Genomic DNA, 24,711 nt, shown 5'->3' with positions numbered 1-24,711 from the left:
CAACTACACAAAATATCACACCCCGAGGATAAATTTATAAAGGTTAAAAACCTGATTTGGCACACCTAAAAGAATTTGGATGTATCGCTTATGTGTATGTGTTGAATGAGTTGCATAAAAGTCAAACCCAAAAGCTGAAAATGTGTGTTTATTTAGAAAGGGGTAAAAAAAATTACAACTCTATCACTTGTCAAGTGACGGTGATCAAAGATGTTTTTTATGATTTGAAGAGTTGGTACGATGATATCAAAGATGATCTTGGCACTGATATAAGGGAGAATGTGGCTACCAAAAATGTAGGTGCACAATCACAGGTTTTGAGCATACCGCAAGGGTCATTTAGTTCAAGTGATAACAAGAATCAACAAAATGGCAAGTTGCCTGAATGAGTAAGTCCTACAAATTTGTTGGATGTATCAAGACAAGGGAAAGAAAAGGTTGATGATGCCCCAAGGATGCCATGATGATGGTAACGTCTTGATCAAGAGTTTGGTAAGCCTCTATGAAGACTCCAAGTGCAATTAAAAAAATAGGGTACTTATAGCAATGATCCTTAACCACATAGATTTGAGAGAGTAAGGAATCCTATGCTGAGATTGACTTATGATAGTTACATGCTTGCCATTGAGCATTTATGGTGAGATTGTGAGGAATGTGGAGCCTACTTGTTTTGAGGATGTTGTTGGAGATCCAAAGTGGAATCAAGACAAGGATAAAGAATAAATTTACAAAGTGAAAAACAATGAAAATGACAGAGTCACGATAGTTACAAAGCTAGATTGGTAGCTATGAGTAGTGCATAGACATAGGGGATTGATCCATGAGAAGACTTTCAACCCTATATCTAGCATGGTACCACCCATACCAATATTGTAGTGGATGCACAAAGTTTGGTTTTGCATCAAATGGATGTGAAAAATGCATTCTTGCACTATGACTTACAAGAAGTGTATACCTAGAATTAGGTAGGTCTTGTGATTATGTGCATCTGTGTATATACTGCTTGGTTGTGAAAATCATGATGCTGAAGTTCAGCAAACAAAGAGCCTCTTGAGGTAGGAATTTTACATGAAAGCTTTGAGAGTGCTAGTTACTCTTTGGGTGTTGAAGTTATACGCACAAGAGGGCATGCAACTATCACGAAGGCAATATCCATTGAATATGTTGGTAAAGTGTGGAATGGCTGAATGTGAGCCTATTGTTATGCCCTTATATGAGAATTTAATGGCACAAGATTATGTCAATGATGGCTTGAGAATGCCACCATGTATGGAAAGATTGTGGGTTAGCTTAATCGAATTCCAATTTATGCAACTAGATTTGAGCTATACTATTGGGCTTGAGAGCCAATTTATGCAACTGGATTTGAATTATACTATTGGGCTTGAGAGCCAATTTATGTCGCTTCTCAAGAGGATGTGGTGAGGGAAGCAAGTTTCAAGATACAAAATTAACAATGTTTAAAATAATCAGATAACACTAGTATTGTGTACAGGAAATTTAAGTGTCTCAACAAGAGTAAATTATTAAGACCCTAAAGAGGATGTGCAAATGTAGGACCTTTTTTCCTCTGCTCTGCCATGAATATTCAGAACTTGTATTTTATGTTAGGCTCAGACCTTGTATTTTATGTTAGGTTTACTTGACGGGTCCCTAAACATATTTTCCTCTTTCACATCATCCATCCCCAATGTGGAAAGAAACTACAGCTTTCTCGGATTACAAATTTTTTTAACCATCGAAAGGGATATTTCGATTAATGTTCCCTTAAGTGCATTTCCAAGAGTAGGCAAAAGTATGAACTAGTGGTTACATGACCACTATGACTTGAGGAATCTTTTCCACATTTAAGACCAAAAGGTTCTCTGAAGAAAATTTGCCTTTTTTTAGCTTTCTGCTGTACAATAGTCTACTTGACAAAAGTCTTGAACCAATGCTTGACAAAATGCAGGTATGAAGGTTGCATTAGTGGTTCTTCACCAGCCTTCTGTGTCCTACATGTATAAATGTACCGACAGAAAATTTTCAGATAGTCCACTAATAGTCGTTTACTTGGTGCTTGGTGAAGGGTTGCTGAATAGAGACATAAACTATGAACACCCCATTCAATGACGGTGGCATTCGCCTACCGTGTTGAGAGAGCCGATGAACATATCACGACAAAACTCGGTAAATTGGTGTGGCCCATTCGAATTCTTACAAAAGCCCCCTGTTATTTCTTCTTCCTGGCATCCGCTTCGAAATTAGAGATGCTCTTGTGGTCTCTGCACAAAAAACACCAGCATGTGTTTAACACAAACATAACTACTTTGAGGTATTAACACAGCATCAATGCGAGATAAACAATTGTACACACCGACTCAGGCCAAGTAGAGCCAGGAGTGCGCCTATGTTGTTGTAATCTAAAACTTTTCTGACAACTTTTTTCTTATACTCCGTGAAGGGAGGATATCTAAATGGCACATCAAGAAGGAAGCCTCGTGTTAGGATGGCCTTGGGATGGCTAAACGCATCAAAGGAATCCTTTCCGTGATAACAGCCAAAGCCACTCTCCCCCACTCCACCAAACGGTAAGCCCTCCAACATAAACTGCACCCACTCATATCACAGAACTAGAACCAAATTAAGTTCGGTAATCTTGCTGAATCTGTGAGTGTTCACTTCAATCTTACTTTAGTTTCCACTTGACCAAGAAGAAAGTAAGGCTTGCAAGGACACTTACTTGTAAGGCCAGCTCATTAAATACCACAGAGCCAGCTTGAATTGTCCCCACCGCATTTTGCTGATGACGTTTGCATTTGGTGAACATATACACAACCAGCGGACTGGGACGAGTCTTCACAAATTCGACTGCACTATCCATACTGTCCACCTAAAACTCCACAAAACAGGCATGACAAAAGAATCAAACCAAGTATATCCATGCTTGTCAAGATGTTTACTTTTCATTGACCCAATTAAAAAGGTAAATTTTATGGATTGAATGTCAGACAGGCAGAAAACAGGGTATCCACAATGGGCTCTTGTCCATAACACCAGCTTCTAGCAAACGTCCAAATACCCATTGAATAGACATACATACTCAACTTTAAAGACAATCACAAGGATAAAACAGCACAGATGCTTGAATTGACAATCACAAGAAAATCATAAGAGAGCATCCTTAAAACACAAAGTTAGCTAAAGATTAAAATGAGATACTACTATGTTCATCCTAGAGGAAAGAACAAATCATTCATATATTAATGAAGAGACAGAAGTTTCATTTCAAGCTTTGAACTGTTAAAGATTGTTTTTGTTGATTCACTATGCTGAGACACTATACAGGGATCCCCCAGGTTAGCTGTTCTTCAGCAGAGACCGCCTACTTCTCCTCAGCCCAATAGGATTCCTCGAGACACTATTGTACTTTCATGCAGTTTAGAATCTCGACAGAGATGATGTTCCTCTTGCTGTACTCATGACACAATACAAGAACTCCCCCCTCCTGATATGACTAGGAGAACACCTTATGACTATTCTAGAGGATGGATTCATCGAGCGGCCAAGATTTATGGACACAAATATGCCACATAGTGCTAGAGTGGCGATTGGACAGCTTAGAGTCTCATCTCGCAGACTAGAGTTTGAGGTTGGGCAGGCAGCACATATTGACAAAGATTTTAGGACATGCAGGGTATATTAAGGTGGGGTGGAGGAAGAGGAGCACTATGTATGCAAATGTCTAGCATATGAAAGCATACAGGGCCGATATACAGCCCTTTTCACAAGATCCATAGCTGGGTCGCTTCTTACTAGAGACTCGAAGACAGAGAGAGACTCTCCTCTAGACACCCACACCCACCAATGGAGGGCACCAGTCACAGCTCACGGACTTCTTTCAGAGAGCTGCCCTAGTTCCATCCACTAACATTCAGAGAGGGGTCACTTTACATAGAAAAAGATCATTCAAGCCCACAGATGCCCCATAGCACCAGGGGCCATCCGGAAGATTCATCTACAACATGAGCAGACCAAACAGAAGCAGAGATAGAGCTGGCTTTTTCAAATCTTGCTACTATACTGCGAGGAATCTTCACCCCCACCCGGCTATGCAATGCCATACTACACCCCCAATTTGGTACCGGATGGAGCTCGCTTGTCTTTTCATATCATGGTAGTACTCCCCTTACAAATATAGTTTCACATCCATTAGAGGTAGAGCTTCATCCCCCTCATCCCTCATACACACACCCACGTCAGTCTATTTTACTTTGTAGCATGTTTATATTGTAGCAAAGATAGTTAAACAACAAAATAGTGTGTCACCAAGCTAATCAATTAGTGGGCTTTTAAGCCTCACATTTTACTAAATTTACCACTAATTGTCGGGAACGTTCCACCAGGAGAAAGACTGAAAATAACATTACCATGTCGCAAAAATGAGGGAACGTTTTTCATGACTCTTTTAAATGAGTATCCTTTCCCACAAGTAAAGAAATAAAATGTACCATGGAGAAACCAAAAATGTACAGAACTCGAGCCTATGTCATGTAGCCCATAAGTGTCTGTCCTAGAAACAGAGAGAGAGAGAGAGAGAGAGAGAGAGAGACCTCGACTATCGGTAAAATTGGACCAAAAATCTCCTCTTTCATTACTGCAGAGTCAAGTGATGGATTCAGCAGGATTGTTGGAGCCATGTACCTAAAGAGCCAAGATCATATATAAGACTTTTCACTGTTAATACTCTTGCAATAATCACAGCTTTGTCAATCTTACACAGATGACAACCCCTTTAGTTAGCCTTCACAAAAGGAAGCGCATTGTCAAGATCCAAATGATTTTTTTTTAACTTATTCACATCCCAAATGGAATATTCTAAGGTAGTGATTATGTGCCTGCATATTGACGTATGAATCGATTGAGCTCCAGTTTTAACAAGCAGGTAAAAATCTTTACATGTTAACACAAGGTTGGCACAAAGACTTACAATGTTGACTCATCAACTTCTCCACCATGAACTACAGTTGTACAAACTGACTCCTCCTCCAAAAGGCTTCTTAGTCGTTCTAAATGCCTCCGGTTAACCACTCGACAATGATCTTTGGATGATCTTGCATCCTTTCCATAAAAATTTTCCAGTACCTTTTTTAACTTTGCCACCTACATTAGCACTTTAGCCCTAAGAACTTGAGAGCCAACAGAAGCATTATAAGGAATCAATGGTTTTTACACACCAGCTGAGCCGCTACTGAGGCTTCCGCTAGCACGTAATCTGGAGCAATGCAGGCTTGTCCATAGCCAGTATTCCACTTCCCAAATGCCAACCTTCTAGCAGTTACCTTAGAGTGAAAATCTTTGTGAGTCCAAGATTCGCGTTTTTGTAATAAGTCAATGTAACACATTTTGCCTTACATCCAGGTCTGCTGTAGCATCCACAAGCACAGGGCACTTTCCACCTAGCTCCAGGACAACAGGAGTCAAGTGCTTTGCAGCTGCAGACATGACGACTCTGCCGACCCTGGAGCTGCCTGCCACATATTCAACAGAAATTATCACGATTCAACCCTGCAAGAATAAAGTTTAGACCTCGAAAGAGAAAAAGAATTTTTGTCAAACATGATAACCTGTAAAAAAAATTTTGTCCCATTTTTGTTCAAGTAAGAGTGTGCTTTCTGCTATTCCTCCCTCAACAACCCGTATTGCTGTTGTATCTAGATACATGGGGATGAGCTTAGCAAGCAGCTTTGAAGTAGATTGAGACACTTCTGAGGGCTTCAGGACAACAGCATTTCCAGCAGATATGGCTCCAATCACAGGGTCCAAGGTCAGGACTGTCAAACACAAATAACCAAGCGTTTTTACCATGACTAAAACCTCAGGTGGTGAATGCAAATATAAATAATGCTTTCAAGTGCAGGGTCTTTTCCTACTCTATATGGGGCTGATTTATCTGTCAAAATGGCAGTGGAAGGTGCACTAAGATGACGCGAATCTGCAGCGCACAAAACCGTAGTAAGATTGATGCACTACCTACGTCACAAGTGGAGCTACTGTGCACACAAGGAGGGATCGCTATGCACAAGGATACAAAGAGACAAAAAGGATTAGATCGCAAGTGTGAGAGAGAGGGAAGGTGACAGTGATGCAAGGAAACATCACTGAGATGGACAAGAGAGGAAGAAAGGCACGAGGCCGAAGTGCCGGCAACCAGCTATCACCAGATAAATGTACAACAAAGGCAGGGGGAACTCATCTCTTCTCTCCATCCTATCAAAGCATTACAGCAGGGCACACATTGGAGATCCTATAACACAACCTTAAAGATTTCCATAAAACTCCACAAAATTTCATCAGGCAAGCTTTCTTATTCTGCATCAGCCTGCATCTATGCGGTCTGCAACTAAAATCACGCTCTTTGGCACCTCCTTTGCACGACCTCTCATTACCATGAACAATCAGGCAAACACGTTTTCAATCAAACACACAGCAAGGGCAGGGACATACAAAGCATACAAGAAAAGATTGCGAGCACAAAACAGGCAAACACAATCAGCAAAGGAAGATAAAATGCAGACAAATATAGTGTCACGTGCACATCTAATCCAATGTGCATGTGGACAAGCTATCTCCTGCTGCTAGGGTTTAGGACACCCAATGTTTTGGGACCCTTGTGAGCCTGTACGCAGGACTTGTATGTCCAGGCACTTTAGAGTAGTTGCATACCCTCTGATTGCACATGAGCACAACCAATGTCTATCAGGTGTAGGCACTGGGGAGTGTTTGCATAGTCTAGCATCAGTATCCCAGCGTAGGTAGTTTTACTACATAGGAAGAAGCTCTTATTAATAGGTTATAATTTATTAAATGAGTGAAGTACCATATAATTGACATATAGTAGCATTTTTAGCAAGTACCATTACCCAACAGCACAAGTACGAGTTGGTGTTTTTCACCAACACATCCAGCACCCATGGCATCTTTGCCCACCATCAGCCTACTATTAGTACCCGATCAGCCCTGCAGCACCAGATCAGCCCTAGCATTAGCAGTTTCCATCCCGCAAACAGCAAAACAGCCAGCGTTTTCAGATTTCAGCCCTTCATCATCGTCATCGTCAACACCCTCAACATCAGCCATAGCAGATCAGCCCATAGCCTCGTCTGCATGTAGATCCCACACAACAACCCTACCCTTTTGCAATTTCAGCCCTTAGCCTCTCAGATCCAAGCATCAGTAGCATGATTCCATCAGCATCTAGAACCTTTCTGTTTCATCAGCGACTTCAACGGTGAGTGAATGGCGTGAATGGCCGCCTGCCATTCCGAGTGGATCTCGTCAAGTGGGTGGTTCTTAAGAAACTTTGCATATTGTGGATCCTTGGCGTATTTGAGCATTTGATTGAAGGTTCGCACAAATATCAACCTGTAATTAACGTTGGGCCTCCATCTTGTCTCGTTGAGTGGCCCAAATTAAAATTGGATTAGGATTAAAAATCCTAACCCTCAACAACTTTACAGAACCTTTGCCGAGGGGCCTAAAAATAAAGCAAACACACACACTATCCAACTTGCGTTGAAGATGATGACGTGGCATGTTGTATGGACAGTCCCACGTTTTACGAAAAGTTGATGATGTGGCACTGTGTATGGACAACCCACGAGGGCGCTAGCTTTTGGGGATCAAATGCTTTTAGAACCTACTACTTTCCACGTAACTGCTTTTGGATGGCCAAGGGTCTCTAAATATGTACTAAGGGCTCACTCTTTGGCATTCTATCTGCGGGAGATGCAAAGCAGAATCACAAGTGTTATACCTCGTTGAAGCAATATAAAGGAATACTGAAAGGGACTTCACAGTTTGGGGCCGATGCACTCTAGGGGTGGAACTACGCCACTCCGTGTCTCGCGTGAAGTCTCTCACTTTCACTTCAGTTGTTTCAAGTGGTTAGAAGTCTATTCATTCTGCTCTTTTCTGTTGGCACGTGGTGCCCGTCCCGCTACACTTGGACACTCCAAGCCAAAGATCTATTGCAACACACGTGAGAAACTACAAATAACTTGAATATATATATATATATATATATATAGAGAGAGAGAGAGAGAGAGAGAGAGAGAAATGAAATGAAATGTTATATTAACGTCTTCAAAAGGCCAAAGTGACCTATGAGACCAAAAAGTTACAATGTGGTGGATCTGATATAACGTCAGAGTCAAAGTAACAAGATGACAACAATGACAAAAATGAAATGACAAATGTCACAATAAAATACTATGGAATCCTAAACTACTAGGTGTGAACTAAGCAGCTAGCTGGGGTAGCTAGATCACGAGAGAGAGAGAGAGGGTCGACGCGACACGTCGTAGTGCCACACCCAAACACATTGGCTCCAAAGACTAGCGCCCCTTCTCGATATTCTTTAGTATTATGCTTCGCAAAGTACAATGTCCCAGGGTCCTCCTTCTCTCAGTGCTCCCACGCTAATTTGAGTAGAAGAGAGGCCCTCATCACACTTACAAGGGTCCCTGGCCAAACTCAAAAGCAGTGACATGTAAAGCTGCACTTCTAAAAGCTAATGGGCCAAAAAGTGGCGTCCAAATAGCTCAACGCAAATTGTGGAATTCTTTTTCATGCTCAATTCTTTCTTCAAGATTTAATTGACCTCCTACTATTCCTTGAGCAGATTTTTCATCACGCGTCAACTTAAGGGTATCTTGAGTTTTAGCGTTTTCTTTATTATCACTGCTAGGCGAGGAGTTCTGAGCTCTAGGTGTAGTAGAAGATTGAGAAAAAGAGGTGTTGTGGTCCTTACCATTGGTCTTACCATTTTATTGATTGTGTTGGGTTTTGCGGGGTACTTGGACTACATGCACGTTCTGCGAACAGACTCACAAAGGTGCCAGAACACTTCCTAAGCTAACTGAACCCTTGTCATGAAGTAGCTTGTCCACATGCACATAGGGTTAGATGTGCACGTGACATCCCCTCGTTTTTAAAGTGAGGTACTCATACCTGTATGGCGTCGAGGGAGATCGCCAATAGCATCTGGATGAATCCTGAGAAGGACTCTTCACTGGCCCACTCTGATGTGTGGGTGGTGCGATACTTGAACTTCATAAAGGTCTGCATTGCTTGCTTCTTTGGGCCGTGCCGAAAGCAACACAGTCATCTGTGGCTGCGTCAAAGCTCCAACGTCAGCTATTATAGTCATGGATCTACCTTCTTCAAGAATCTCGGAGGAGGAAAATTCCTGAAACCACTTCCAACACAAAAACATAAACATACCCATTCCATGTAAAGTGACTGGAAAAATTCTAGTCTTCTTTAAAGATTGCATGCAATGTAGATAAACAAAGAGACAGAGTACCAAACCGTTCATCAAACACACGCAAAAAATGGAATTGAAACTTGTCTTGCTAATCTAAATCTATCAATTGTGGCAAATCACAATGGACATGCCGTTGCTTGATTGTCAATCTTCCTTATGCTCTTTCGGATACTATGTCATGCCAAGGAAGAAAATGGAATGTGAATTCCGTGAATGCAAACTTTTCTTCTTTTCAAGAGAGTCCCGCATACATCCGTGCTCATCCATGAGTGAATCATGTGCATCGTACAATACAGCAGCATGCCTATGAAAAGTGACAAAAATACAAGAAACCGTCACGGATGAAACACTCGAACAATGCGTGCTGACTAATCACACATAATACTTCCTGAGTGGTTTCCTTGGACCTCGGCTAGAGAGCCAAGATCGGTTCTTTGTGATTGATTGTATCTAAAACGAGGTTAGATTCACAAGAAAAAGCATCAACTAAACCATCATCCGTATGAACAATCACATCTTTATCATGCAAATCATCATCCTTGTGAATAATCACATCTGTATCATACAAATCATGTGTGTTGTGTTTTGGAGAAGAAAAGACTGAGAGGGTCTCCTTCTCCTGATTCTTTTCAAGCTTCGCCTGCACATTAGAAATGAGAGATGAAGAATGAACAACTTCCTCCCCACGAATGACAATGGGAGAGTCACTTTTGGCATTGAAAGTGAAAGTATTGGCTACCCAATCAATGAGAGGGTTATGCTCACGAAACCATTGAATGCCTAAAAGCATATCACATCCTCCTAAGAGAGGAGATACTACAAATTTTCTGCGGAAGGACGCTTGTTGAACAATGAACAACACATCAAGACACTCAGCTACCGCCTTGTTGAGATCTACGGGGTCCAGGACTTCGACATCAAACCTGATATAGTCGTCCAACCCGAACATAAAAGGCTCTTCGCGCTTCGCATCCGATTTGCGTAATTGGGTGCCAGGCTGCAAAACACGGTTAGAAAAAGACATGACTAGAGTACCATTCTGCTTAAGATTGCGTCAATCTTCTTTTAACCGCGCTAGATACTGAGGTGGCAAGAACTGAAGGAGTACGAGCGGAAGTGCAACGCGAGAGAGAGTGCGAGAAGAAGAGCACGACGATATGGTGAACTCGCTCTACTGTAATGTGTAGAGCATAGTGAGTTCTTATTAGGTGTTTACAAAAGAATATGTGTACATACCTGGCGGCCCGCCCACTTACCTGGGCGACCACATTGGGCTTTATACCCCTACGAGCAGAAGCGCAACGCGAGAGAGAGTGCGAGAAGAAGAGCACGACGATATGGTGAACTCGCTCTACTGTAATGTGTAGAGCATAGTGAGTTCTTATTAGGTTTTTACAAAAGAATATGTGTACATACCTGGCGGCCCGCCCACTTACCTGGGCGACCACATTGGGCTTTATACCCCAACAACCTCCCACTTACAGTCCAATGTGGTACTTTAAGTGTGAAAGAAGCTACTATACAAGCTAATATACAAGAGATGTAGAGAAGTGATGTGTACTACCCTATACCTAACTGCTTGCGAAAATGCGCAAAGCTCTCTGAGGGAAGTTCTTTTGTAAGTAGATCAGCAGGATTTTCTATGGTGTGAACTTTGACAAGCTGAAGTTGCTTATCCTCGAGCATTTCCCTGATGAAATGATACTTCACATCCACATGCTTCGTCTTTGAGTGATAAACTGGATTGCGAGCCAATTGTATAGCACTTTGACTATCACAATATAGCACAGGCATCTCTTCTTTGATTCCCAAATTTGTTACTAGTCGATTAAGCCAAATTGATTCTTTGCATGCCTCTGATGTTGCAACATATTCAGCCTCTGTAGTAGACTGAGTAACACAATCTTGTAATCTAGAACGCCATGATACTGCTCCACCAGCCAATGTAAAGACATACCCTGACGTAGACCTTCGGTTGTCTAAGTCGCCTGCATAATCTGAGTCTATAAAACCCTTCACACTTAGCTCCTGACTCCCATAGCATATACGCATACTCTTTGTAGCTTTCAGGTATCTCAATATTCCTTTCACTGCCTCCCAATGTTTCTTGCCTGGGTTTGACATGTATCGACTTACTACTCCCACTGCAAATGCACTATCTGGGCGAGTAGCATAACCAAATCAACTTCTTTGATCTGTCTCTCTCAATGCGCATACCAAGTATATGACTTGCCTCACCCATGTCTTTCATGTCAAACGATTTTGCCATCTTTGACTTCAAAGCTGAAATTTCTTCCAAGTGCTTGCCAGCAATCAACATGTCATCCACATACAAAATAAGGATCAGCCAACTACCATCCTTAGCCTTCTTTGTATATAGACAGTGATCGAACTCACTACGTTTGTGGCCTTGAGAAAGCATAAACTTGTGGAATTTATGGTACCATGCCCTCGGTGATTGTTTTAAGCCATAAAGACTCTTTAACAACTGGCATACCCAATCTTCCTTGCCTTTCTCAACAAACCCTTCTCGCTGCTGCATGTAAATTTCCACATCTAAATCACCATGCAAGAACGTTGTCTTGACATCCATTTGGTGCAACACCAAATCTAATATGGCAACCAATGCAAGAAAGCATCTCAATGTAGTCATCTTGACCACCAAAGAAAAGACTTCATCAAAGTCAATGCCTTGTTCTTGCTTAAAGCCCTTGGCAACAAGCCTTGCTTTGTACTTTGGTTGACTATCATGAGCGGTGATCTTATACCTGTAAACCCATTTACAGGGTAGAGCCTTTTTGCCCCGTGGTAATTTAACTAGCTTCCATGTCTGGTTTTTATGCAGAGCTGTCATCTCTGACTGCATGGCCAATTGCCAATTCTCGGAGTCCTTCAATTGCACTGCTTCCTTGTAACATGAAGGCTCATTGCAATCAGTCAACATGACATAATTCATAGATGGAACAAACCTATCAGGAGGTCGCGTGACACGTCCAGATCTACGCACAATAGGTGGCTCAGGCTCAGCCACAACCTGTGGTTCCACTCTATTTTGTCCTTGCTCCTCTTGAGCCCTGACATTGTCTTGCACGTGCAGGTCCATCTTCTTGGAAGACAACTCTTCTAATCTCCTCAACCCTCTCTGGTTTAGAATGATATTTGGATTCATTAAAGTGAACATCATTGCTGCGGACAACCTTTCTGGATTCGGGATCCCAAAGTCTGTACCCCATCTCACCAGAATTACCATAGCCTAGAAAGATGCACTTTCTACTCTTTGGCTCAAGTTTGTTCCTAAATTCCTTTGGAACGTGAGTATATGCCTCACAGCCAAAGACTCTGAGATGCTTGTATGAGGGCATTTTGCCTGACCATACCATCTCTGGCACTGAATCCTTCTGCAAAACCTTGCTAGGAGATCTATTTACAAGATGAACAACGGTTGATACAGCTTCAGCCCAAAACCCATTTGGCAGCCGTGCATTAGACAACATACTTCTGACCTTCTCTTGTATGGTCCTATTCATCCTCTCAGCAACACCATTTTGAGGAGGATTGTAAGGAGCAGTAAGTTCACGTTTTATACCTTTTGACTCACAAAAGTCCTGAAAGGCCTTTGAAACATACTCTCCACCATTGTCAGCGCGTAAGCATTTAAGCTTCTTGCCACTCTGATTCTCCACAAGTGTCACAAACGTTTTGAAAACACTAAATGCTTCATCCTTGTGCTTGAGAAAGTAAACCCATACTTTCCTCGAGTAATCATCTATAAATGTCATAAAGTAAGAAGCTTCCCCTAGAGATAGGTTAGGCATAGGTCCACACAAATCACTATGAACAAGTGCCAATTGTGTATCTCTTCTACTGCTTCTATGCTTATGTGGCTGTTGTGTTTGCTTACCATACAGACAATGTTCACAGAATTCAAAATCATTAAATGAAAAGCCAGGCAAATAACCAGAACGAGACAAGATTTCCATTCCCTTCTTGGACATATGTCCTAACCGGCTATGCCACAAAGAAACGTTCGGCTGCTCGGTTACATTGATTACATTTTTAGAGACATTTGATACATAAATCATGTAAAGTCCTCCAGACTTTACTCCATGTGCTACTGTCATAGAACCCTTGGATATCTTCCACATGTTCTGTCCAAAAGTGGTGACGTAGCCAGCATCATCAAGTAAACCTGTGCTGATCAAGCTCTTTGTAATTGCGGGAACATGTCTCACATTCTTCAGCGTGAAAGAAGAGCCATTCTGAAACTTCAATTGAACATCTCCAACACCTAAGATCTCACATGTCTGCCCATTGCCTAGCCGAACATGATCTTTAGTGGTCACATAAGAGGTAAACCACTCCTTGTTTGGAAACACATGAAGTGATGCCCCTAAGTCTATAATCCAGTCACTCAGTGCATTTCCATCAGATGCTGTAAGAAGAGCTGAGTCCATTGTATTCTTCGAGAAGTAGATGTCTCTTGACACTAGACTGTCATCCTCTGCAACAATGTTTGTCACATTTATTTCTTGAATCTTCACTGAGGACTTGTTCTTCTCACCATGGTCTTCAGCCTTCTCTTTTCCTTTTTCTGCTTTCCATTCTCTGCACTCTCTTTTCATGTGACCCTTCTTGCCACAATGGTAGCATTCTATGTCACTCTTCCCTTTAGCACTGCGGGACTTGCTACGAGACTGATTCCTCTTTCCACCTTTGTACTTTTCTTTGGTCCTTCCCCTGACAACTAAGGTTGTTCCTTTGCCTTTGTCCATTGTCTTTCTATTGGTTTCTTCAGTAAGCAGACTTCCTTCTACACCTGCTATGTTCAAACCATCTGGAGGTGCAGAATTACTCAAAGCTGTGCGAAAAGTGTCCCAACTTTCCGGCAATGTGATCAACAGGAACATAGCTCTAACAGGTTCATCAAACTTGACACCTTGAGCTGACAACAGACTATAGATTGTGTTGAATTCATTCAGATGATTGGACATAGGTGTCCCTTCTTTCATCTTCAAGTCAACAAGCTTCTTAAGCCAGTATACCTGTGAAGCTGCACTCTGCTTCTCATAAAGATCACTCAGCTTTAACCATGCTTGATAAGCCGACATCTCGTCTGCTACATTGAAGTAAACGCTTTCTGCCAAAGTCAACATAATGGTAGAAAGTGCCAATTCATCCATTTCGCTCCATTCATCTTCGTCCATATCTTCTGGTTTTATCCCCTTGAGCATTATAGGTTTTATCTGCTTCTTTTGTACCAACACGTGCCAAATCTGCTTCTTCCACAATGGGAAATTAGTTCCATCCAGCTTCTTGATATTGTAAAGAGCAGTGTCCTGTGATCCAGCCATAGCTACGCTTCACAGTGGTTTACTTTCCTGGGAAAAATTCGGCAAAATTTCCCCTGTAAACTGACCTCTGAACCAATATCAACCTGTCAAATGAACCAAGATAGCTTCAGATTCTGCATAAATTTCGGCAGTCTCCTTTGTAAAATGGCTTTGGTGTACTCAAAAAACAGACCAAAAACAGCTCAAAAAACACTGTCTCTCTGACACTGTAAGCTGCGGGTAAACCTGTCCTGCACCTGTATTGTCTCTTACTGTCCTGTCACTGTCCTGTAAGCATAGACTGTGACAATGCCTCAACAGCAGTAAAGCAAAGATGCAATCGCAACTGTCTAACTCTGAGTCAATACATCCTAGCTGCCTATCTAAGGGTGCTCGAGGGATCGCTCCAAGACCTGTATCACCGAAAGAATCTCAACATTCGAGAATCCCCCAGCTCAATAAAACCTCACTCGACCCTCAACAAAGGCTGCAGTAAATCTGACAGTACATAGACTTTCCACAAAGTCATACATCCACAAATTTCCCACTGTATGCTGTAACCGCTGCGGCGGTTGTTTGCTGCGTGACTCACAGCCAACAAACCCTCAACAGACATACATCATCTCTGACAATACATCCCATGTGGAAGTACCTGCAATGTCAGGATGAAATCTGGAATATCAAGCAGCAAACACAAGCTACCTGATGAACTAGGGGATGTCGCCTACAGTCTGTGTGTAGATGCACCCGTGTCGTATGTGACGCCTCCAAGAACTGTGAGCCGTCCTTCGATGTGTAGACAGCCACAAATCAACACTCTGGGAGTGTCGATATCCTCAACACCTGCAGTCGTAGGCCGAAAACCCCAAATTTGCAGAGTCAGATCTGCACCAGTCGAGACCACGTATACGAAAATGGCCTGCGTAGATCTTTGTCGAAGCCGAACGGTGGCCGAGATGACCTCAGAATGAAATTCTGAGAACACCAATCCCTTCGGGCTCTCCCACAGGATTTGGGGCCGTGTTTTCGCCTGTCGAATTTCACTCCAATCTGAGCTGGTGACTCTAGCCTCCTGCAGTGCTGCCCCGAGCCTCGATCTGAGCTCTGTTACCAGTTGAAGGAGTACGAGCGGAAGTGCAACGCGAGAGAGAGTGCGAGAAGAAGAGCACGACGATATGGTGAACTCGCTCTACTGTAATGTGTAGAGCATAGTGAGTTTCTGGCGGCCCGCCCACTTACCTGGGCGACCACATTGGGCTTTATACCCCAACAAGAACCGCAACTTGAGCTTATTTTGAAAGTTGGCCCAACTGAAAGAAAGGGGTATGCCTACCTTTGCTTCCTCTAGGTGCGCGGCCAATTGCTCCTCTTGCCATACTTGATACCAATTAATGGCATCACCGACAAGATACATGGCTTCCCTCAAAACTTTGATATTCATTGTCTTCTTAATTGTTGCAAAGTAAGAATTAAATTGATGCAACCAAGAATGAATAGCATTAGCATCCACCTTACGTCGTACTTACTGAATGTCAACTTCTCGGTGACGGAGTTGTTGGAGTCCGAATCTCGGCTTGCACCACTGGAAGAACCACCAACATCTTTGATCGGCTCGAGTTTCGAGGTGAGTACCTGTAGGACCAACTCTTGCATGCGTTGGTCTCTCTCCACCTCACGCTCTAACTCCAAGGCCGCTCGTCTATCTTCAGCCGACAAGCGCGCTTGCTCACGCTCACGCTCCAAGGCTACCCTTTTGTCTTCTGCTGCCAAGCGCGCTTGCTCACGCTCCAAGGCTAACCGTCTTTCTTCAATCTCGCGTTCCAATTCTGCCTTTCTTTCTTCGCGCTCGCGCTCCAAGGTGGCGGGTTGCGCTTCTTGTTGTAAGATCATGTCCATCATCGTTTTGACCAAAGCCTCCATAGGATTTGGTGCAATCCTTGCCGTAGATGGTGAAGGGGGAGGGTCGGAAAAACCTCCTGGTGGAGAGAATTCTTCTTTGCACTCCCATGCTCATCACCTCCATGCGAAGTATCCATTCCGCTTTGGGTGATGTCAATACATTGAGATCTTGGGTTCTTAAGTTCACGAGGAACTTGGGTTCTTATGGTTCTTGAGTGCTTGAGTTCATGAGATTCTTAAGGTTCTTCTTTAGCTTGCAATCTATGTTAGAGAAGGCTCTTCTATTACCGGAGCTCTACTCTTCCCTGCGGGCACACCCCTTTGCGGCCTTGCGCTCACACCAAGGTTGCTTTTTCCCACCTCACGTCGATTGGCCGGCTGCTAAGTGCACGATCCACTCTTAATGAGTGAAAAGAGGAACAAGGGGAGGCCGGACAAGCCCTTCTTTCTTGGGTTACCTGTCACTCTTCAACAACACGATTAGGAATCGACACTCCCAAGTGGACTTGGGTTACGTACGACTGCAACAAGAAAAAAAAAAATGTAGTTCTTTCCTTGAGTGATACAGAAACACTGCCAAAGCTCTGATACCAATGTAAGGTGCAACAGAAGGGAAAGTTGAACTCTGCTCAAGATGAGTGCTCCGAACTACTCTCAAGGGTTCCTTTTACTTACGGAAGGGGGAGCCTTCCGTTCCTTTAATGAGAGAGTGCAAATGATCACAAACGAAGTGGATAAACACTATGAATGAAGGTGTTGAGACTAAGAGATAGAGAGAGAAGAATGACACCAGAAAAGTTGTCAAAACCTCCTCCAAGGGCCCCACTCTATATGGCGAGAGAGGTCTATGCTATTGATTGCACAAATCGCATACAATGATCTAAATGCACTGGTCTTGCCGACGATGTCGACGACGATGAGGACAATGACGAGACGGGCTGAAATCTGAAAACGCTAAGGGCTGAAATCTGCAAATCTTGTATCTGCTGAATTCTGACTCTGTCGGTGATGACGGCGGCGACGACGACACGACAGCGATGCGTTGCAAACGCAGATGCTGAAATCTGCGAATAGCGGGCTGAATCTGCAAACGCTGGCTGATATGACCGTGCGGCGAGGATCTGCTGCGGGAAGGTGAGATCTGCGAGGTTTGGGGCCTGGGGTACGGAGTGTAAGTGCTGAAAATGCAAAACGCTGATGTTCTATGCTGATCTGTCGCCGGGAATATGCAAATCACTAGCTTGGGCTGCAATTTGCAAAAACACTAGGCATGGTCTACTGTCGCAAAAACGCCAAGGGTGATGTGCATCTGCTAAAAACGCTAGGCTCAATCTGATGCCAAATCATTCGTCTTGCTCTGCTGTTGGCTGGAAATGCTAGGCCTCCTTCCGATCTTGCTGAGAAGGTGCTTGTGAGTTGTGGACTCCTGCTGCCTCTTCTGCAAGAAAGTGCTAGTGCTAGCTTTTCTTATATATTGACATACCATAATTGCCCTACCCAGTTTCCCAACAAAGTCACTTAATAATAATAAGTGAAAAAAGGCTAAAATAGGGAAAATGGGTTCTATGCACTATAAAATGCTCCTAATGGGTACTGACTGTAATCTCATGATCATGTTGTGTGCAACCAAAGGAAATGCAACTACTCTAAGTGTCTGGACATGCACGGTCTACGAACAGACTCACAAAGGTGCCACAACACTTCCTAAGCTAACTGAACCCTTGCCATGAAGTAGCTTGTCCACATGCACATAGGGTTAGATGTGCACGTGACATAAAATTTGACTGCAAAAACCCAAATCTAGCTGCAAAAACATAGCCAATCTGACGCGTGAAGCACGGCTGAAAATGCACACGATGATGGAGCCAATAATGGACAGCAATGGGAGCACTCAATGCGGCGGGGTAACGGCCGGGAGGAGGCTCAATGGGCTGCCAAAGGTCCAGGCAGCAAGGAAGGTAACGTAAACAGATCCATGATGTCTCCGGGGATGGAATGGGCTGAAAACTGAAAACACTGGCTGTCCGAGTTGAACCGGCACAAGGCCTGCGAGGATGAGCAAAACAATCAAAGGCTATGTAACACACAACATCATTTTCCACACCAAATAGTTGTCCCGTATGGAATAGCCTGCAACTGTCTCCACGCTCTGCAACTGATGAAAGATGTCGGCAGAATCAAGATCAGTGGCGTACTGATCTACCATATCATTGAAGCTTCTATGATGGATCGCGGAAATAGCCAGAACCAAGGGCTTTCAGAAGCGTGGTGGTACCATAACCCACAGGTTCCAGGATAGAAACCTTGCTCTGATACCACTGTAACAAACTTGGACACCCCAAGTCGGGAATTTGGCACGACACACGAGATACTTAAAATCACTTAACAAAACTTATCACAATTAAGGAGAGAGATGACACGGCCCGGAGCAAAATCCGACACAAATCGCAGGCGTCCGTACATCCTACCACGCCGGCAGTCAATGCTCTTTGCGGGTGTCGGTAAGGCCTCCTACGTCAGCAACCTCCACATAAATTCCTTGATTTTCATGTCTCATGTCCCCAGGGTCCCATGGGAACAACTTATAACTGTAAATTGGTCAGTTTCCATTGGGCCTCGTCCCGATGGACATACCACGTCATCACTTTGTGACACAGAGAGAGAGAGAGAGAGAGAGAAGAGGAGAATGACACCCGATGGGGTCCCAACCCACCCTCTCAAGGGCTCCCCACACCGTTGCCGATGTGATATTTGCTTTAGATTGCGTAAAGGGAATGTACACACATACAATACCTCAAGTGCAGACTCTACTGACTCCAATGGGGAATGTCGCTGCGCTAACTCCTCAAGACAAGGCACCTCTCAGGCTCATTTGATGCACCTTTGGATCCTTCTTGATGTGGGATTGTGGATGGCCACTTGCTTTAGATTGCATAAATGGAATGTACACACATGCAATACCTCAAGTGCAGACTCTTCTGACTCCAATGGGGAATGTGGCCGCGGTAACTCCTCAAGACAAGGCACCTCTCGGGCTCATTTAATGCACCTTTGGATCTTTCTTGATGTGGGATTGTGGATGGCCACCAAGGGGTAGATCTAGGACTGAATTGTGCTCCCGATGTGAGAGGAATGAAGGGCTGAAAATGCAAATCTCGACGATGCCGATGATGGGCAGCAATAGGAGCACTAGATGCGGCAAGGCATGACATCCCCTCCTGCTTAAGGTGAGGTATTGGTACCGAACTCCATGCACGCCATAAGATGGTCTCAGATGAAGTTCCTTCTAGATGATGTCCTCCACGGCGACTTTTGAGAGAGGCTCCCAAGGGTGATGTGGAAATGTCCAAAACACAAGGATGGTGATGATGCATCTACTCGCAAACAATGGACTGCCTCTTGGATCAACAAAGCCCTTGTTGGTTACCGGCTAGCCTTTGCTGCCCCAACCCGGATGGTGTGAACAGGGATGGATGTTTGTAGAGCGAATGGTTGGATCTGCAAACGCTGATGCCCATGAAGGTTACCGGCTATGATGTCCCTACGCGGGAAGATTAGCAAGAGCAATGTCGAATGAGAGGTGAAGATGGACGTCTTTGCAATGGAACTTGCCTACTTGGTCCTAGCGACATCTTGAGCAATTGGGGCGGCGATAGGAATCGTCGGCAACATCATCGTGGCAGCTACGATTTGCAACAACATGGGGGAAACACTAGTGCCTTGCTTTCTTACCTCGGCGACGTCATCGTCTTGGTTGAAATCTACAACAGCATGGATTGAACTCTAGCGCTGGCTTTTTTGATGCCTGAGAGTGAAAGAGAAAGAGTGCTTTTATAGCCTCTGGCAGCCAACAGGATTAGAGGGGGTCTTCCTGGTAGAAATAGGGCAGAGGGGGAGCCAAAATTAGAGAGAGAGAGAGAGAGAGAGAGAGAGAGAGAGAGAGAGAGCTTTTCCTTCTACTAAAAAGAGAGAGAGGGGGGGGGGGTGCTTGGTCTTTGCTACTTTTTTTATCTACAAGCTGCCCACTTATCAAGTGGCCAGCCGAGCACTTAATAAAATGGTCTGAACCTGCTAAAAACTCAACAAAAACTTATAAGCTGAAAACCATGCTTATACAATTACAACCCAGGCATCCCTGGATGCAATCTCATGCACATATGCAATGCGAACATGAACTCCTTTACAAAAAAGCATCTGCTTTCCCGAAAAAAACTCGCTTTTTCACAAAGCAACTACATTTTCTCAAAGTTTCCCCTAAACCCATCTTCATTCAAGTGCTTGCCTCATCTCTTGTGCACAATTATAACTCGGTTTGAAATTCCTCCTGACTATGGAATATTCTCTTTCCAATGCTCTCGTAACCCACCATGTGACACATCAAGAATACCCCTCACTTAGTCCTTTCTCATCGAACTTACGGAATAACTCCTTCTGACTTCGCGATGCTCTATGTCACCCATCCCGTGACTTATCAGAGATGTCCATTCCGGATGGTCAAGTACTTCTTCTCGATGCTGTAACCCATCCAATGTAACGCATGAGAAGTACTCGTTCTTGGTGGCCCTGCATATATTCCCATTCACACTGCTTCCGTCATTACTCTGAATGACACACTAGAAATATCTGTACTAAGATGTCTCAAGCGAGAAAAACCTTTCATTTATAAATCAAGTAATTCATTTAGAATTATATTTTCTTCAGATAAAGTTGATTTAGCAACACCTATTTTTGCCCTTTTTTCCCATTTTCCCTATTCTATGGGTCATGGGGTTTTAAAGATTGAGTCGGGCATTTGTGTTGGGTCCCTATATAGGGAGAGGGGATGCCCCCCATTTTGGCATATTGTTGTGAGCCATCTCTCTCTTGAGTTCATTCAAAACTCTCTCTCTCTCTCTCTCTCTCTCTCTCTCTCTCTCTCTCTCTCTCTCTCTCTCTCTCTCTCTCTCTCTCTCTAGCCAAAGTGTCTCATCCTCTCGAGGTTATAGGCCACCCCTTAAGGTTCCTTATCATTGCACAAGACGATCTTGTCCATGGTCCCATCTTGATCGCTCGATTTCGTATCTCACATACATTCTCACTTTCCACTACCTAGGGGACCTCTCACTAGGCTAGGGACCTAATCGAAACAGGTATTCACCTGACAGAGTTGTCCCAGCTAATCACATTGTTTTGAGGAGGTTGATCGTGTCATTTCCCGAAGGTGTGTCGGCTGCCTTTCCAAAGGAGATAGGATCCCCATCCATCTTTTTCTGTGACTCCTAAGAAATGCATGTGAATTTACAACTTACTATTCCACACAGTTCAGGATAAGAGTGCTATACAACTGGCCAACCTGAATAACATGGCATAATTGTGTTACTCACTCAAACATGACAATTATGACATTTATTTTCACAGGTCAAACTGTACTAGCATGATGCAGTTCAGAATATAACACAGTCAAAAACATTTTCTGTTTCTTCTCCCAAAGTTAAAACCAGAGAGTGACAAACCAAGTGGAAAGTTCCAAGGAGATATGACAAGAACTACACCAAAAGGCTCTGGTACTACAGCTGCAGATGTTGGGAAAGCAACTATCGGAATAGGAACCTGTCAAAAATTAACCATGTAGCCAACTTAGAAAGACCTCACTTATTGCTACAACCCTCGTCATCGATCACTTTTGCTTGCCTCACTTCAGTCACATGGACGCACTGCAGTGTATGAGTTTCAAATTGAAATCACCTCCATCATCCAAAATGGTAGAGCACTACCACTACTCTATTCCACAAATTTTACGAGCAAACCTTCTTAAGTGTAGCCCACTTCTTTACTTTCTTCTTTGCCAGCTTGCAGCTATTTCGAAGGTACACAATCTGCACAATCCAAAGGAGGATTTAGACGTGAAGAAGATAGAAAAAATGAAAGCTACATTCATGTAACATTCTGAAAAAAAAGACTTCGACACTAATGAAAAAAGGTCAAGAATACGGGCTTTGTAAACAGTCTGATGCATGTTCTTGACTCCAATGCCTAAATAACATTGGCTCCAATGGCATATGGAAACTACATATATTTTTCCCTGTTCACTGGAGATGCGAAAAATATTCTTATCTCATACAGAAAATATATTTTTCTAAACTGACTCCAATTGCAAACATACTTGTGCATCACTTGAGAGGCTATTAATACTCAAAAGACCAGGTGTAAACTGATAATTTTTCTAGCTTTGCTGGTTATTTTGTTTCAATTGTGAGAACCCCACCATTACTTTATAGAAAGTGCCAAAGACAAGGAGAAAGGAATAATTCCAGCACAATGTGCCCTTCAAAATTACCATTACTGGAGTCGCTAAGCTGCCTCCCAGCTGGGCTATGTCACAGCCCGGATATTGTTCTGGATAATCAACTCCTTTCACATCAATAACCACTAAAACATTGTTGTTTTCACAGAAATTCAAACAATCTTCACAGCTTTTCACACGGGAGGGCATCCTATCCAATATCATGGAAAACCAAAATAACAGCAAGTAGATTCCCACATCCACATTTATCCAAAGAAGGTGAAAGAAAGCATGAGAGAAGAGAGAAGCGAGCAAAAACAAGGTGATCTTGATAGATCACATAGGCATGTCAAGAATTCCAAACCCCCTGGAAAAGTGTCTTAGCTTTTAATTCTGCTCTGTGGAAGTTCAAAAACTCTAGATGTGAGCAAAGAGAGAAGGAATAAAGTGCTCTTGTAAATTTTGGGAAAACGTGTAAACTTACAAAGATCAAGACTTTCAATTTCCTATTTTGAGAAGCCTTTAAGGGAAGGTGTCAATGTTTAGGAAAATGTTGTTTACTCAAGCTAGACTAAAGAAAAATGATGAATAGAAGATTCACAACCTTCGAGGTTTCTTCCCTAAGGCTTGTTTTAAGAAGCCAAAAGTAGTCTCCACCCTCGGTTTCTCTGTCAATAACGCTTGCTGTTTCATATGAAAGAGGAAATACAAGAAAGAAAACCTTTGTTCTGGCAAGCCCAATGAATATCAAGGGTTTACACCGCTCGAAAAAGAAAACTTAAAACTTTGGCTAAGAAGATTGAAGAGTTAAAACTTTACACAGTAATAGCTCTGTTTGATTTCAATTGCCCTTTGATGGAAATTATGGACTGTGAATGGGAGAAGCTTAATGGGGAAAATTTTTTATAAAAGTGTGCGAGAAGCAAGAAATTGTTTTCCATGTCCTGTGGACTTTTGAATTTTCAAAATATTCTAAGGGTCACATGGTTGTGGAATGCATAAGAAGCGGGGAGCAGGAGCGGTATAAAACCTCTGCCAGAAGGAGTTCTACAGAGTCAGATGAGCAAGTTTTGGCCAAGTAGTAAGTCGGTAGCAACAATCCCAATTCAAAAGCGGCAATGCATCTGCTAAGAGTCTGGTTCTTTAGAGACCAATATTCTTGTGCATGGAGTGCATATACAGCAATTGCCAACTTCCGAGCAAATAGAAGCAATGCAAGAAACCTGCAGTTCTCCTGACAAAGCTGCTACTACCAATCATTGCAAAAGATCCAAATGACAGAAGTATACCTCAGAGATCATGGATTCATGGGCCGACTTGCCAAGGTCGAGAGCAAGAGCATGACAGAGCTCTGCTTCACGCTCGCATAGCAGACATAGGAGCGCCTTCAACTGTGCCTTCCGCCATTCCAAGCTGCGTGTGATGCCCGAGATGAATGTGCGGCGCAGCTCTGATGCCACATTCTGGATATCCCCTCCTCTTGCTTCCTCTCCAGCTGCGCACCACTCCATCTCCATCTCTCTCTCTCTCTCTCTCTCTCTCTCTCTCTCTCTCGGGATTGTTCCTACAACGTTAAATCCTTCTCCTTCTTCTTCTTTCTCTCTCTCACAAACAACGCGAACAAACACACATGCACACATGGGGTAGTAAAGCTCTACGGACACTCGACACAAGGCTCGTCCCGGCTGACACAGCACGGCTTCGTTCGTAAATCGCCTGTACCCAACTGCCATAAATGCCGAAAGCAAAGAATTTCAGTCAACAAGAAAAAGACCACATGAACCAAAAAAAATTGAAATGGCCCCCTAAGAGTTCATGAGTTAGTTAGCCAGGAAGTTGGAAGTTTGAAGAAGGCAAGGCCTTTGTGACTCGCCTTCAGGCCAAAATCTATAACATGTAATCTCTATCTATGG

At 43.3% G+C, this 24,711-nt stretch overlaps 1 protein-coding gene across 3 annotated transcripts; it reads right to left on the bottom strand.

Annotated features, from left to right (window-relative positions):
- Window positions 1–1,827: 1,827 nt before the first annotated feature.
- On the bottom strand, window positions 1,828–24,529 carry LOC147441877 (aldehyde dehydrogenase family 3 member H1-like). 3 transcript variants are annotated; one of them, XR_015190160.1, is made up of 11 exons: window positions 24,088–24,529; window positions 22,323–22,391; window positions 22,029–22,125; window positions 5,607–5,813; window positions 5,395–5,510; window positions 5,217–5,321; window positions 4,970–5,142; window positions 4,593–4,683; window positions 2,723–2,872; window positions 2,357–2,612; window positions 1,828–2,264 (listed from the first exon to the last, which is right to left on the bottom strand). XR_015190160.1 is itself a non-coding variant. In XM_086528273.1 (11 exons), exons 1-11 carry the CDS (start codon window positions 24,436–24,438, stop codon window positions 2,213–2,215), a joined length of 1,644 nt encoding a protein of 547 aa, XP_086384399.1. In that variant the 5' UTR covers window positions 24,439–24,524; the 3' UTR covers window positions 1,828–2,212. The 3 variants fall into 3 exon arrangements, 2 of the variants coding, with proteins under 2 accessions (XP_086384399.1, XP_086384401.1); XM_086528273.1 differs by having other exon boundaries at window positions 2,357–2,589; window positions 24,088–24,524; XM_086528275.1 differs by lacking the exon at window positions 2,357–2,612.
- Between the last annotated feature and the right edge of the window lie 182 nt (window positions 24,530–24,711).

Source organism: Adiantum capillus-veneris, chromosome 14 (assembly GCF_014529385.1).
Source record: "Adiantum capillus-veneris isolate H3 chromosome 14, ASM1452938v2, whole genome shotgun sequence".
Lineage (NCBI taxonomy): Eukaryota > Viridiplantae > Streptophyta > Polypodiopsida > Polypodiales > Pteridaceae > Adiantum > Adiantum capillus-veneris.
Note: the sequence above shows the minus strand (reverse complement) of the source record. Positions and strands in the feature narration are given on the sequence as shown.